Below are 15,170 nucleotides of genomic sequence, written 5' to 3' on the forward strand. Positions count from 1 at the left end.
TTCAATTCATACTATTAATACTAAATGCATCTTGAGCGTGGTACAACTTCATCCTATCAACACATTAAGGTTAGTTAAGGTTAGTTAAGGTTGTATTATTACTCATATAAGAGTAGTTGTATTATTACTCCGTTGCTTATGAATACAAAACAATGTGACGCTACAAAAACATAGAGTGCTGTCTTTTTGAGAGGGGTTGAATGAATCTCTCCAGCCCTTTAACACAACTTAACACAACTGTACCATGTTTGATTGATTGATTGAAAACTTTATTAGAAGATTTGCAGAAGTAGGTACATGAAAGTACATATTACATACAAGGTCAACTAACAGGATAAAAACCCAAGAAAGCCACTGGCTTATTTCAATTGGGGTCCTTGATTGTAACATAACATAACACAACTGGACAAAACAAAAAAAATTCCGACGAATCCCAGAATGTTGGTCCATGTCCAGCATCATGTATTTACATTTACATTTTTGGCATTTAGCAGACGCCTTATTCCAAAGCGACTTACAATCAATACATACCAAGCAAGTGAATCAGCAGTCCACCATTCGTTGCAGGAAGAGTACTCTAGCTCGGGCCCGGGGCCACTGATAGAAGGAGAAACCTTCTCCCTATTGCCTTCTACTAAAACTTTTTTTTTTTTTTTACTGGAGAAACTGAGAAACAGTACAAAGGGGGCAATAGAAGTTCTTAGGGACACAGTAGAGGGGAAAGCGGATATCTTTAGGAGACGTAGTGGTGAGGGTCAGAAGATTTCTCTGTAGGAGTTAGGTGTTAGTGTCGGCCTAAAGGTTAAAGGTCAGCCCTACTGTAAGAAACAGCATCATTACATGCATGTACAGTAGCCTACACTATCATGACATCTTGTCACCATTATACATGTATGATAAACCATCTATAATGAAGCATTAGATGGGTAAGGATATACTGTGTACTGTAGCATATCATCATTGCCAGTATCTGATGAAGTGACATCATGTCTTTGATGCTCGTGCACTGCAGATGGACAGACAGACAGGTACACAGACAGACAGGTACACAGACAGGCAGACAGACAGACACACTGCAGATAGATCAGCAGTGAAGTGACATCATGTCTGTGATGCAAACTGCAGATGGATCAGCTGACACACACACACAGAGACAGACACACACACACACACACACACACACACACACACACACACACACACACACACACTGCAGATGGATCAGCTGAGTGAACTCAAACGATCTCCAGGTAGATGTGGATGTCTGAGTCAGTCTCAGGGTCAGTGGAGGCAGGGCTCTGTCTTTCTCTGGCAGCTCTGTTTTCCAAGACTCCTTGTCTCTCTCCTCCTCCCCTCTCTCCTCCTCCCCTTTCTCCCCCTCGCCTCTCTCCTCCTCCCCTCTCTCCCCCTCTTCTTTCCCCCACTCGCCTCTCCCCTCTTCTCCTCCCCATTTGACGTGTCTGGAACAGAGAGAGTTGTGGGTTATTAGCAGAGAGAGTGGGTTATTGTGGCTTATTAGCAATTCACTTAGACACCATGGTACATTTACATTTAGGGCATTTAGCAGTACTAACCCTAACCCATGTACAACAATAATACATTTTAATCAAATGATATAATATACAGTCAGGACAAAAGAACAGTCACATAGTTGCCCGGTAGGCCAGCACAAGGGTCTTAAACCTAATGTGAGCTGCTATCGGGAGCCAGTGACTTGGTGCGGAGGTCTGATGGCGGAGGTGTGGTACCCAGCCAGGACTGCGTTGCAGTAGTCAAGGCGGGAGATGCCCAGTGGGACCAGAAGTTGAGCTGCTTCTCTGGTGAGGAATGGATGTGTACTGATAGAGTAATTTCTCAAGTAGCTTTCTGTCTATGGTACAGTACTGTACCTGTTTGGTGCGGACAAAGAGAGGAGTGCAGTTCTGGTAGACGAGTTGATAGCTGCCATTGGTGTAGATGTGGGTTACTTCTGTGCAGTTGATATAGAGGGGCGTCCGGTCCTGATAGATCCCCATGTCACCAGGGTACAAGGCAGGCCTACAGTTCAGGGCATGTCTATGAAGAACAAGAGTTAACAAGTGTTCATTTGAAATTACTAATGACTGTTTGTGATTCTGAGAATTTCTTTCTGAGCAGTTTAATGTGGGTGGACTCTTCCAAATCTCTCTCTTCCAAATCTCTGTCCAAATTTCCATTCAACAATAGATGTTTGAGGTATTTAAATTGGCTGTTGCATCAGTTCCTTACCTTCCTGTCCTCTTCCGACAGCAGCACAGGAGTAGGAGTGAGAGGAGGAAGACAGTCACTGAGATGGAGGCTGCAGGCAGCACTGTCCACAGCAGAGGAGCTGTTGGTCCAGGAAGATAACACAGACATAAACAACGTGATCCACCAGACTGAAGTCTTCTCAACGTTTTACAAAACAAAAACAGGTAGACGTATTTCATCTTCTTACTACTGTCATATCAGAAGACCTGTCTATGCTACTCTTCCTTGGTGTGTTTTTCCATGATTGGAAGTCCCAGTACTTACTGTTTCCTCTATGCAGTAGTGTATGTGAGTCATTGCCCAAAGCATTGATGGCGAAGCAGACCACCATCAGTGGTGTGGCCATGTGCCCCGTCAGTATGGCTGTGAGGGTACTGTCTACTGAGATCACTGCCGTGTTGTAACCACTAGGTGGCGTGCTCCCGTTGACGCTCCAGGTGACCGCAGGCCTGGGGTTGGAGTCCACCGAGCAGCGACACAGCAGCTCAACCCCCTCCACCACACAGGAGGAGGAGAGGCGGAGGATGAGCGGCTTGTCTGGCAGGATGAGAGGGAGAGCAAGAGAGGGATGAGAGGGATGAGAGGGAGAGCAAGAGAGGGATGAGAGGGATGAGAGGGAGAGCAAGAGAGGGATGAGAGGGAGGATGAGAGGGAGAGAGGGAGGATGAGAGGGAGGATGAGAGGGAGGATGAGAGGGATGAGAGGGAGGATGAGAGGGAGGATGAGAGGGAGGATGAGAGGGAGAGAGGGAGGATGAGAGGGAGGATGAGAGGGAGGATGAGAGGGAGAGCAAGAGAGGTGGGTTGAGCTGAGCAGCAATACTGTACTTGGTTGGTAGCATTATAGCACCTGCCCAGAAGGTGCAAACATGTAGTGTACCAGTGTCCCAGGTCAAGGGTCATTCCCAGGATGTGATTTCTCACAACAATGACAACAATGTAATTATCGTAATTCAAAATGAACACCTGTTGCAATGCAGTATGTAGAGCTATACAAAGTAGGAGGCATTTAAACCCATGTTTTATCATTTAAACCTGTTTTATCAAATATGGAGGGTGCAGAAAAGGCTTACATTGAATGTTCAAGGAGGTAGGTTTGGACTCTGCTTGACCAATCAGGTTCTGCACTGAGCAGCGAACCCTCATGTCCCGGGTGATGTTGTACACCCGGGCCGTGTGTGTGCGCTGGGGGAGGGTGACAGTGCGTCCGTCTCTGGTGTAGGACCAGCGGTACTCTGACACAGGCGGGTCGGCCTTACAGGAGCAAGCCAGCAAGACGTTCGCCCCCTCATGGACATTCAAGGTATGGATCTGGACCTTAACATCCTTTGGAGGGACTAGAGATAAGATATAGTAGCAATGAGGGTTCAGTGTTGTACACAATCCATATCACTGTTGTTGGGAATTTGTATTAAAATAACTAGAAGTGATAAATCATGTACTATGTGCTAATTTAAATAATATGTGATTGAGGTCAGTTGAGAACAATTAGAAGGTCACGCGAAGCCAAAAGAGAGGTTCTGTTTTTGAGCGACAAGAAGAAGACAAGCTCCTGACTAAAAGAAAGTTTCATGTTGGAAATGTAAGGTTCTATCTTTTAGTCAGGAGCTTGTCTTCTTCTTGTCGCTCAAAAACAGAACCTCTCTTTTGGCTTTGCGTGACCTTCTAATTGTTCTCAACTGACCTCAGTCACATATTATTTAAATGAGCACATAGTACATGATTTATCACTTCTAGTTATTTGAATACATATTCCCAACACTGTCGTGAACAAACACCAACCACACAACAGCTGGTGAAACCTGGAACAAGTTGGCCTTTTATTCAGAAAATGTTAAATAAATGTGTTAAAAATCAATGACACACTCGCTAGTCAACTAACACAGTTTGTTTTGTGAGCCTGCTAACAATGTAAAGTAGTGTTATAGTTAACTAGGTAGTAGTAGTAGGGATTACTCACCAAATCCAATATTGTGGTTTGAATAGCAAGTGTGTCATTGATTTGCAAAAATGTTCAGAATAAAAGTCAGAACAATTTGATTGGTTGCTGACTTGTTCTCGGTTTCACAAGGAGAATACTGGGAAATGACTTACATGTCACATGGAGCTCTTTCACATCTGATGCACGTTTGCCTCCCGGATACACAGCCTCGCACCTCACCCTGGGTTTAATACGGTATGATGCTGTAAAGGTGAGAGAGGCCAGCAGGGTAGGCCTCTGAGCCTGGGGCTGTAGTACATTCACCTCCCCGTACTCACTGCTGTTCTCCTGGGCTCCTCTCTCCCAGTGCCACTGAAGCGTGGGGGGCGTCTCGAGGCAGGAGTAACTCAGGGTGCAGTTCAGTGTCACCACCTGTCCCTCTGTCACTGAGCCCACACTGCTGATCACTGGGGGCTCGGGGGAGGCTGTCAATCAGGGAGGACATTTACACATTTACATTTACACATTTACATTTACACATTTACACATTTACACATTTACACATTTACATTTACACATTTACACATTTACACATTTACACATTTACACATTTACACATTTACATTTACACATTTACATTTACACATTTACACATTTACACATTTACACATTTACACATTTACACATTTACACATTTACACATTTACACATTTACATTTACACATTTACACATTTACACATTTACACATTTACATTTACACATTTACATTTACACATTTACACATTTACATTTACACATTTACATTTACACATTTACACATTTACATTTACACATTTACATTTACACATTTACACATTTACACATTTACACATTTACATTTACACATTTACATTTACACATTTACATTTACACATTTACACATTGACACAGTTACACATTTACATTTACACATTTACACATTTACACATTTACATTTACACATTTACACATTTACACATTTACATTTACACATTTACACATTTACACATTTACACATTTACATTTACACATTTACACATTTACACATTTACACATTTACACATTTACATTTACACATTTACATTTACACATTTACACATTTACACATTTACACATTTACACATTTACACATTTACACATTTACATTTACACATTTACACATTTACATTTACACATTTACACATTTACACATTTACACATTTACACATTTACATTTACACATTTACATTTACACATTTACACATTTACACATTTACATTTACACATTTACACATTTACATTTACACATTTACACATTTACACATTTACACATTTACACATTTACACATTTACATTGACACATTTACACATTGACATTTTTGGCATTTAGTCTTTGTCCAAAGCAACTTACAACAAAAACATTTGTCTAAGTAAGTGAATCATCTGTCCATCAGATATTGTAAGAAGTACTCTGTTATGACCAGGAGCCATTGGCAGTTACAATGTTAGAAGAATAAAGAATAACTTTTTTAATAGTAGAGAAACTGTTCAGGGGAGAAGTGGGAAAGAGGAGGTCTTAAGGAGGGACAATCAAGAGATTGGTCTTCAGTCTACGGTGGAAGATAGGTAGCGACTCTGCAGTACTGACACACACCAGTCACATCTGACATGAAGTACCTGGGTACTACTAACAACATTCACTTCAGAGACTAGAGAATAATATGTGTTGATGCAATAGTCCGCAATTGAAAGTCTGTACTGTAGGTGTTTTTATTTTTTCTACAGTTTTCTTTTCTCTGTTTGTTGTGTGTGTGTGTGTGGGGGGGGGTTCTACATTTGTGCTGTAGTTTCTGCTTGGTGGTATATCATTTAGAATTTCTAACATTTAAATATTTGTTTTTATTAATTAAAAAATTAAAAACATTTAAATTAAAAAAGGTATTAAAAAACAACAACAACAACATGTTGGTCCACAGTAATTAAATCTTGGTGATTCAGTGTTGTACACAATCAATATCACTATCGTGAACAAACACCAACCACAGAACAGTATGCAGTATGCTGATGATGGTCCACAGTAATTAATTCACCGCTTTGTAATTACATAATGATGTAGTTGAATGTTTTTGTTTGTCTCCACAAGTGCACAAGATGAGCATTGAAACGAAATCCCTCTTACCTGATACCGAAAGATGGATCCTCACTCGCTTCCCCCTGTGGATGGGATAGGCTGGAGGAGTGAAGTAGCAGGGGAAGACCACACAGGAGCCCAATAGGACTGGGACGTGGGCAGGGATGGAGGGAACAGGGGTGACAGTGTGGGCCTCCCTCCACAAGCCTGCTGCTGTAATGGAGGAAACAGAGCTTACTGTATATAAAAGGCTGAAGCATACGACAGCATACAGTATAACTGAATGTTTCTGTTTGGGTCAACTACAAAGAACAGCTTTACTGTAGTACACACACATTGACATTTACATTTACATTTTTGGCATTTAGCAGACGCCTTATTCCAAAGCGACTTACAATCAATACATTTGAATACTAAGCATGTGAATCAGCAATTCACCATTCGTTGCAGGAAGAGTACTCTAGCTCGGGCCCGGGGCCACTGATAGAAGGAAAAACCTTCTCCCTATCGCCTTCTACTAAAACCTTTTTATTTTTATTTTTTTTTTTTTACTGGAGAAACAGAGAAACAGTACAAAGGGGGCAATAGAAGTTCTTAGGGACACAGCAGAGGGGAAAGCGGGTGTCTTTAGGAGACGTAGTGGTGAGGGTCAGAAGATGTCTCAGGAGGAGCAGTTGGAGCATTGACCCGCTCTTAAAATGTTGTTATAGAGAAGGAATGCATTTTCATGACGCATTTTCTCTCAATGCAAATTCAAGGATATCAAGAAATTAAATGTTTCAAACAGATGTTGAATTGTTGAAATATCTCTACAAGTGGTAATCTTTGTGCCTGTCTAACTATTTGTGCTTGGTGTGATGCAATGTGTCAAAGAGACAACATTTCACAATAGAGTTAAATTTAGAAAAAAGAGAAGGAGGATGCTGTGCTTGTTCATCTTACTGTCCCAACAGGATCTCTGTGATCCTTAACCCTCATGTTATATTATCCTTCACCACAACTTATTTGTTTGCTTTATATGAATGGATGGTAGAGAATATTAGTATTAGATTTCCCCCATATTGTCTATATATATATAGTCAGTTTGTGTTGTCTGACGCAGGGCACACTGTCCTGCAGCTCATGGTCATTGTTTTAAACCTAATTTACGGATCATTTTTAAGTCCTACATTCTGCGATTTTTTTGGGGTGAAAAGTCTATGTTGCATTGAATATTATTGAGTAATTGGACTAACATTACTCCATTACCATCTATACGGAAGAGTTGATAAAGGTACAAAAGTTGAAGGCTAATAATAGTATTAGTAGATAACTATCATTATCTTTTACTGTAGACCTGTGTCAGTGATAAGGCGATGCACATGTTGTAACTTGAAATTATTATTTAGGTTGTTAGCATGTAAACGTGTAACAATGGTTAGGGTTAGGGTAAGGCTACTCACCGAGGATCACGCTGCACACCAGAAACATCCTGTCCAGACGCATGACTGCAACCATGCTCAGCAGACAGGAGAGGGAATGAAGGGATGATGGAGGAGGAGGAAGTTGGATTGGTTTCATAACGCCCTGATGCCATGTAGATTTCTTTTTTTAGACTCTTCATTAAATGCTTAGACTTTATCTTACAATTAAGAACTAATTTGACACTTTTTACACATCCACTGGATTATCCAAATTGTTCATGCCTCATTGTGACATTATGCTATAGGTCAATAGTGTAAACCTTGGCACACATACTACTGAATTATGGGACATAATTGAACTTTCTACAGACCGAGGTAAACTAATGTGTGATGATACACTCAAAAGACTATAATAACTTAGATTCAATTAACTATATTAAAAGCGCCTAATCATCTCTAAGACTGTAGATTCCATTGCCTAACTGACAGACAAAGGAAAGAGAGACATCAGCAGATATCAGTGAGCAGCATGACGATGATATGGGTGACTCACTCTCATGCTGTTAGACATTTCCTGCTTTAAGGCTTTAACCACTAAATCTCCCCTCATGGACTCTCAGCCATCATGAGCTGTATGAATGGTCCTTGGGTTAGGGTTAGGGTTAGTCTAACCCTAAGCTGTATGAATGGTACTACACACACACACACACACACACACACACACACACACACACACACACACACACACACACACACACACACTCTCTCTGCTCCCACACACACACACACACACACACACATGAGCTGTATGAATGGTACCTGCTGCAGGGGAGCCAATCTTAGATAAGCAGAACACTTGATTACCAGATTCAAGCACTTGTCCTGACAGCAGACAGAATAGTGTCTGGGGGCGTTAGTGTTATTCATTGGTTAAGACAAAGAGAGCAAAACAAATCTGAGACATTTCACGATTCAAATACAAAAAGGAGAAAGTTGACAATGCCGGAAAAATAGCTTTATAGAAAACACATGAAAACATTTTAACATTGGGTTGAAAGGGTATACAGCTGCCATACAGAGACAAAACAAAGAAGATTGATTCAATTATTTGTGTTTTTCAGTCTAGGAGTCGCTAGTGACGATTATGAGGCAGAGAGTGAGAAATACAGTATGCTGGAACACATGATCACTGACAACACTGCATTGTGCTTATGGGTGGTGGAGTACACACTGAAATGTACTTTTGATTGATAAACTTCTGTCAATGATTGACAACTTTCTTAGGGAAAGCACACCAGAGTTTATTGTTGTATTGCTTACACCACCGTCTTGGCTTTCCGTAATCAAAGCCATGAGAATCTGTCTTTGACCCAAAAGAAAAACAGTCATAAAAACAAGTTCACAGACATTAGATTGAGCTCATTGTACTTTGGTCTCCTTGTCCTCCTTTGTTGTGTGTCACGTCCCTCCCACTCCTGCCTCTATACAGGTGAGACAGAGTCAATCTCCACACAGATGAGAGGATATCCACCAAACAGACTGCAAGATCACAAATGGGCAGAAGGGAATGTGAGATATCATCTATTACGGTAAGTGTTCTTACGACATACTTCATAGGTACTTCAAGGGTATTGGTACCAAGCTTCCTCGTTTATTCATAAGGGTTTTAGGTTTGCACATTGGGTGTGAGTGTTTTGCTCACACAAAACACGGTGCAGCAGCTTTGCAGCACACTGCTGCATGCTCCTGGAACAAACTCCCTGAAGAAATCAAACAGGCCCAAACCCTTAAAATATTTAAATCTAAGCTAAAAACCTTAATGTTTTGCACCAGTTATGATTAAACACAAACACTTCTATCAATGTCTTTTTTCCATTAACTATTGTCTTTTTAAATGTTTTATCTATTTACTTCTTATATTTGCTTTTATTCATTGTATTTTTTTTTCCTCTTGCTGTAATTTTAAATAATGTATGTAAAGCACTTTGAATTGCCCCTGTTGTATGAAATGTGCTATACAAATAAACTTGCCTTGCCTTGCCTTGCCACTTAGAGTACTTTTATACTTTTATACTTTTATACTTTTATTGCTTTTATAAGACAGCCTATCGTAGCACATTATGGGATGTAATAATCCAGATCTATGGGTTAGGGTTTAGGTTCTCTCATTGTGCATAGTAGTAAGTAACTATCTACAGTATGTACGATACCTGCTTATTAGTCGGTTAGTCGATGTGAAGTGTTATTACCTAGTGAATGATGAGTGTCTAGAAAAACGCTATATAAGTCTAATGTATTATTATTATGTATTATTATATCATTCAGCAGCAGAGTTGCCACACTGCCATAGCCAATGAGCTCGGCCCAGCAGCTTCTCCGTTCCCAGCGGGAAGTGCTTCTGGAGTGGACCCACGTCCACCCGGCGCCGCTGCTGCGCTGGCTGTGCGATGCCGGGGTGCTCAGCCACGCCCTCTACCTCTCCCTGCTGGAGCGCTCAGCCTACAACGCCGTGGCCCAGGCCCTGGAGGCGGTGTGCGCCAGCGAGGAGAGCAGCCGCGGGTTCCTGCAGGTGTTGAGGGACGTGCAGGACTACTACTGCGATGAGCTGCAGGCCTGGACGGAGAGACACTGCAGGGACCAAACACCCCGGAGACCGGAGCCCACGCCTGGCAGAGTGGAGGGTAAGGCTAAGGGAGACAGGAGCCCACGCCTGGCAGAGTGGAGGGTAAGGCTAAGGGAGACAGGAGCCCACGCCTGGCAGAGTGGAGGGTAAGGCTAAGGGAGACAGGAGCCCACGCCTGGCAGAGTGGAGGGTAAGGCTAAGGGAGACAGGAGCCCACGCCTGGCAGAGTGGAGGGTAAGGCTAAGGGAGACAGGAGCCCACGCCTGGCAGAGTGGAGGGTAAGGCTAAGGGAGACAGGAGCCCACGCCTGGCAGAGTGGAGGGTAAGGCTACGAGGCTGCTGCATTGGTTGCATAATGTTACAAAATGCCAAGTTTGTGTTGTTGAATCAAACCTCATCAGATGCGACTTTTTGCTGAACCAGAACATCCACACAAACATGGCATCTTGTAACATGATTAGAGGAAAACGGATTAATTAATGGTTGTAGGTTGTAGTGACCAAATGCAGAGGGATGGAGTTGAAGAAAATGATGTGTTGAACCGGATTTATTGAACTAGAATGTTATGGGAAGATTATTAACAGGGTCCAAATCATGTAAACATCACTGAATAACTTATATTGCACCTTGTGCAGCAAAAGCCTTAATGTCCTGCCAAGTTCTCCGAACTTTCAGAAAAGACTGGCAAGCAGATGTGTGTACGTGCCACTTCTTACTCTGAGTCAGCAAAAGAGAACCCATCCATTGTATACAGTAGACAATACAATACTCTTTCAATCTGTTAAGACATGCAGTGTCAAAGACCAATACCTGTAGTCATTGTATCAACACAGTCTAGGGTCTGCCTGACTCTTGTTTGTTTTTTTGTTTTTTACAATGGTGCATGTTTAATCATCTAATATCCACAGAGAAGAAGAAGCCAAAAAGCCCCATTGCAAAACTGTTCAAGATCAAGAGCAAAGGATTCACTGTGACCCCTGAAGTCAAAGGTACAAACACCCTAACCCTAACCCCCCAAGGTACAAATGCATTGTTATCTCTACTGCTCTCTAACCTGATTTAGTGCACAAACAGTGAAACATTCAAAACCATCTCTACCTTTATAATTCAGTTGAGGAAGAGTTGAAGCCTCGAAGGAGTGTCAAGTCGGCTAATCTCAGAGGTAGGTAGATCGATTCAATAGTTGAGCAAATCTGTGTACTGCAGACATTAGTCAACTGTTAATGATCATTATTTGCATCACATGTTCATGCTACAGGTAATGCCTCCATGTTATCTTCTTTTGCAGTTCCTCTTTCAGCCCACAAAACAACCCTTCTGAAACGCACAGAGCAACTGAAATGTTATGCAGAGGGCGTTGGAGAGGATTCCAACTCTGCTTCTCACATTGAGATCCGCTACACCGACCTCTTCGTGACAGAGGACAACGAATCGTTTGACAGCAGCCAACATGAGTACTTCACCCTGGCCAGTCGCCGGGCGCGCATCTACGCCCACCAGGCCTGCCAGCGCATTCGCCCGAGCCATCTGCTGAGTCCCCAGGGCGTAACAGGCCGCCCCCCTAAACGAGTGAAGGTGAAGGGCATCGCTGGCATAGGGAAGAGCGTGGCAGTGCAGAGGTTAGTCTACGAGTGGGCACTGGGGAAGAACATGCGAGAGTTCACCTGTCTGTTCGACCTCCGCTTCCGTGAGCTCAATCTGATCGAAGCCCCGCTGAGCTTACTGGACCTGCTGGGAAACCGATTCCTCTACCTTGAGCCGGTTCTACCGGACCTCTTGGCCTCACCGGGCTCTTTGCTCTTCATCCTGGACGGGCTGGATGAGTTTAAGTACCACTTGGACTGGGACGCTCCAGACAAACACATTCATGTGCAGTCTAAGGTGCCGGTAGCAGAGCTGATGGTGGCGTTGATCAAGGGGAGTCTCCTTCCAGAGTCTTCCGTCATCCTGACTTCCAGGCCGTCCACCGAAGCCCCCAAGCGGTTCTTCCAGCGATGCTGTGTGGTGCTGGGCTTCGAAGAGGACCAGGTGAAAGAGTACACCTCCAAGTTCTATAAGGACGCCACAGTGGCTGAAAATGTGTACGACTACATCCGGCGCAATGACAGCCTCTTTGTGCTGTCCTTTATCCCTCTCTATTGCTACATCATCTGCACCGCCTTGGCTGAGTTCTTCTCCAAAGGGAATCTGGACGGTGGCGACTCACAGTCTCTAGAGTTAACCCCACCCAGCACAGTCAGTGAGGTTTACTTCTGCTATCTGTTTACAGCTGTCAAGCACCATGCGCTGAGAGGGAAGGCTGAGAGGAGCACCCCCAGGTCGGAGATACTCTCTCTAGTTAGGGAGCAGCTGACAAATCTGGGAAGGTTAGCTTATGAAAACCTCCTTAAAAGCAAGATCATGTTCGACAGACGGGACCTGGAGAGCTATGGTCTCACGCCGGTGGATATCCAGAGCACCTTCCTCAGTCAGATACTGGTGCTTCTGAAAGAGGAGACGGTGGAGATGTTTTCCTTCTTCCATTTGACCGTCCAGGAGCATCTGGCCGCCCTGTATTGTGCAATCAACCTCTCCAAACAAGCAGATGTCATCCAGGGTCTAAACTTCTGGTGCTTTGGGGAACTGCCACCTCTGTCCACCACGTCCACACCGCTACTGAGTCCAGACCTCCACCTGGACCAGACCAGAGTGGAGGAACTGCAAATGTTCACTCGGTTCTTCATGGGGATTCTCCGGACCAGACTAGACGGCCAGTTGGATGGACTGGTTCTGTTGGATGGACCTCTGGAGGTCGGTGAGGAAGGGGAGGACATCGCCACCAGGCTGGGTATCTGGTTCCAGACCCAGTTCAAGAACAGGGAACTAGCCAACCAAACAGCACTGAACCTGCTCCACTGTCTGATGGAACTGCACATGGAGGAGGTCACCAGCAGGGCGGCGCCAGAGATCAAGAGACTGAATCTGTTTAAGATGAAGCTGAGCGTGGTGGACTGTGCAGCGCTCCACTACGTGCTGCAGTTCTCCCCTCACAAACTAGAGGAGCTCAACCTCGGCTATTCCAACATTGGGAACCGAGGACTCAGCAGGCTGGGCCCGATACTGCACCGCTGTGAATCTCTCTTGTGAGCACTTCTCATCTTACTTTTATTTTATTTTATGCATAATGGTCAACTCTTTACCAACTTTACATTAATTGATACATAATCGATTTGCTTTAGCAATTTCAGACCACTGTGGTAGTATGGTAGTATTTCTACAAAAGACGTGTGTACACTGAACAAGTACATTCATTATCAAACTAATAAATAGAGGACTCACAAGATATATATGAAATAACTCATTGATCGATACACTGAAAATAAATAAATGTTTTTTTCCACTTTCAGTTTGCGATACAACTGCCTGGACCGGGAGGCAGCCTTCTTAGAATCTGCTGTTTTGAAATCGAATGAGTGTCAGGTGAAGAAGCTGTTGTAAGTGACTCTAATGTTTGTATGAATGTTTAACCAAGTTAAGCTAAGCTAATTCACTCGTGTGAATTATCAGTTCAATTATCTGTCTCTGCCCTATAACAATTATAAACAGAGTGCATTTTTAATTGCTTTCTAAGTTATCATAGGAAAATGTTAACATGTTGAAACTGTATCTTTTCAGTTGTATATATCCCTCTCATGTCACACTTTTGATCTACTCTCTTGTGTCCCATCTCAGTATGTGTGGTAACAATTTGGGACCTGAAGGGGTTTTGGAACTGTGGAAAGCTCTGGAACAGAATAGCACAGTGGAAGAACTCTACCTGGACATCACTGGTATCACAGAGAGAGGAACAGAGAACATGGTCAAATGCCTTAGCAAGAACACCACCCTGAGGACACTAACGTAAGAGAGAGAATAACTTAAACGTATTTTAATGTTGACAATGTTGCTCTACATAGAGTCACACTGCCCTCTAGTGTTTTATACATTTGTTGCAATGAAAATGTCTGACATCTTTCTGGTTACTGGTCCCTCCCAGCATCGTGGGGAATGACCTCGGGGAGGTGGGGAAGAGGAGGCTGAGGGAGCTGCAGCGCCAGCGCCCAGGACTCCGGATCATCGGGAACTTTGTGGACGACCTGGGACTGTTGCAGGCCTACCTGGACTGGGTGGAGGAGATCCGGGCTGACCGGGACCAAATGGACTCTGTGAAGAACGCAGATGCCCTGCAGTCTGTCCTGAAGGGGCTCCGGGTGGGAGATGAAGGAGGGGAGGGTGGGGGAGGAAGGAATGCAGCCAAAGCCCAGGAGCTGGAGGCCAAGATTCTGGGGCTGCTGAAATCGCCCCAAAGCGCTGGTTGGAGGGAGAGGATTGCTTAGCTCCCGCGTGGGTTAGGGTTAGGGTTAGGGTTAGGGTTAGGGTTAGGGTTAGGGTTAGGATAGGGTTAGGGTTAGGGTTAGGGTTAGGATAGGGTTAGGGTTAGGGTTAGGGTTAGGGTTAGGGTTAGGGTTAGGGTTAGGGTTAGGGTTAGGGTTAGGGTTAGGGTTAGGGTTAGGATAGGGTTAGGGTTAGGGTTAGGATAGGGTTAGGATAGGGTTAGGGTTAGGGTTAGGGTTAGTGGAGTTGAGATGTGAAGCGTCATAACGTTGGACTGTATACTGTGTAATGATATTGGCTATTCATGTTTTGATGATCATATGTTCTGTGAATTACTCAGCTTTTCTTTCTCCTGTTGGATAGAGCTCTAGGCCAGGCCCTACGGTATATGAATCAGAACATGCTAGTATAGTATAGTATAGTGTATATTATATATGTATATGTATAGTGTTTGTAATGTGTGGTATTTTTGCT

General features: G+C 43.6%; 2 protein-coding genes across 2 annotated transcripts; one reads left to right on the plus strand and one right to left on the minus strand.

The window, feature by feature from the left end:
• Nucleotides 1-1,696: 1,696 nt before the first annotated feature.
• LOC308166205 (hemicentin-1) lies at nucleotides 1,697-7,814 on the minus strand (the record flags this gene model as incomplete). The annotated part of the gene is made up of 8 exons (XM_080540469.1): nucleotides 1,697-1,817; nucleotides 1,885-2,037; nucleotides 2,248-2,347; nucleotides 2,569-2,805; nucleotides 3,341-3,604; nucleotides 4,527-4,673; nucleotides 6,366-6,464; nucleotides 7,760-7,814. 8 exons carry the CDS (start codon nucleotides 7,812-7,814, stop codon nucleotides 1,697-1,699), a joined length of 1,176 nt encoding a protein of 391 aa, XP_080396595.1.
• A 2,259-nt stretch (nucleotides 7,815-10,073) lies between these two features.
• On the plus strand, nucleotides 10,074-14,698 carry LOC308166206 (NLR family CARD domain-containing protein 3-like; the record flags this gene model as incomplete). The annotated part of the gene is made up of 7 exons (XM_080540470.1): nucleotides 10,074-10,401; nucleotides 11,252-11,332; nucleotides 11,455-11,505; nucleotides 11,632-13,465; nucleotides 13,730-13,816; nucleotides 14,055-14,222; nucleotides 14,359-14,698. The coding sequence occupies 7 exons, from the start codon at nucleotides 10,074-10,076 to the stop codon at nucleotides 14,696-14,698; spliced, it is 2,889 nt and encodes a 962-aa protein (XP_080396596.1).
• Between the last annotated feature and the right edge of the window lie 472 nt (nucleotides 14,699-15,170).

This window comes from Nansenia antarctica, assembly GCF_963989245.1.
Source record: "Nansenia antarctica genome assembly, chromosome: 10".
NCBI classification, from domain to species: Eukaryota; Metazoa; Chordata; class Actinopteri; order Argentiniformes; family Microstomatidae; genus Nansenia; species Nansenia antarctica.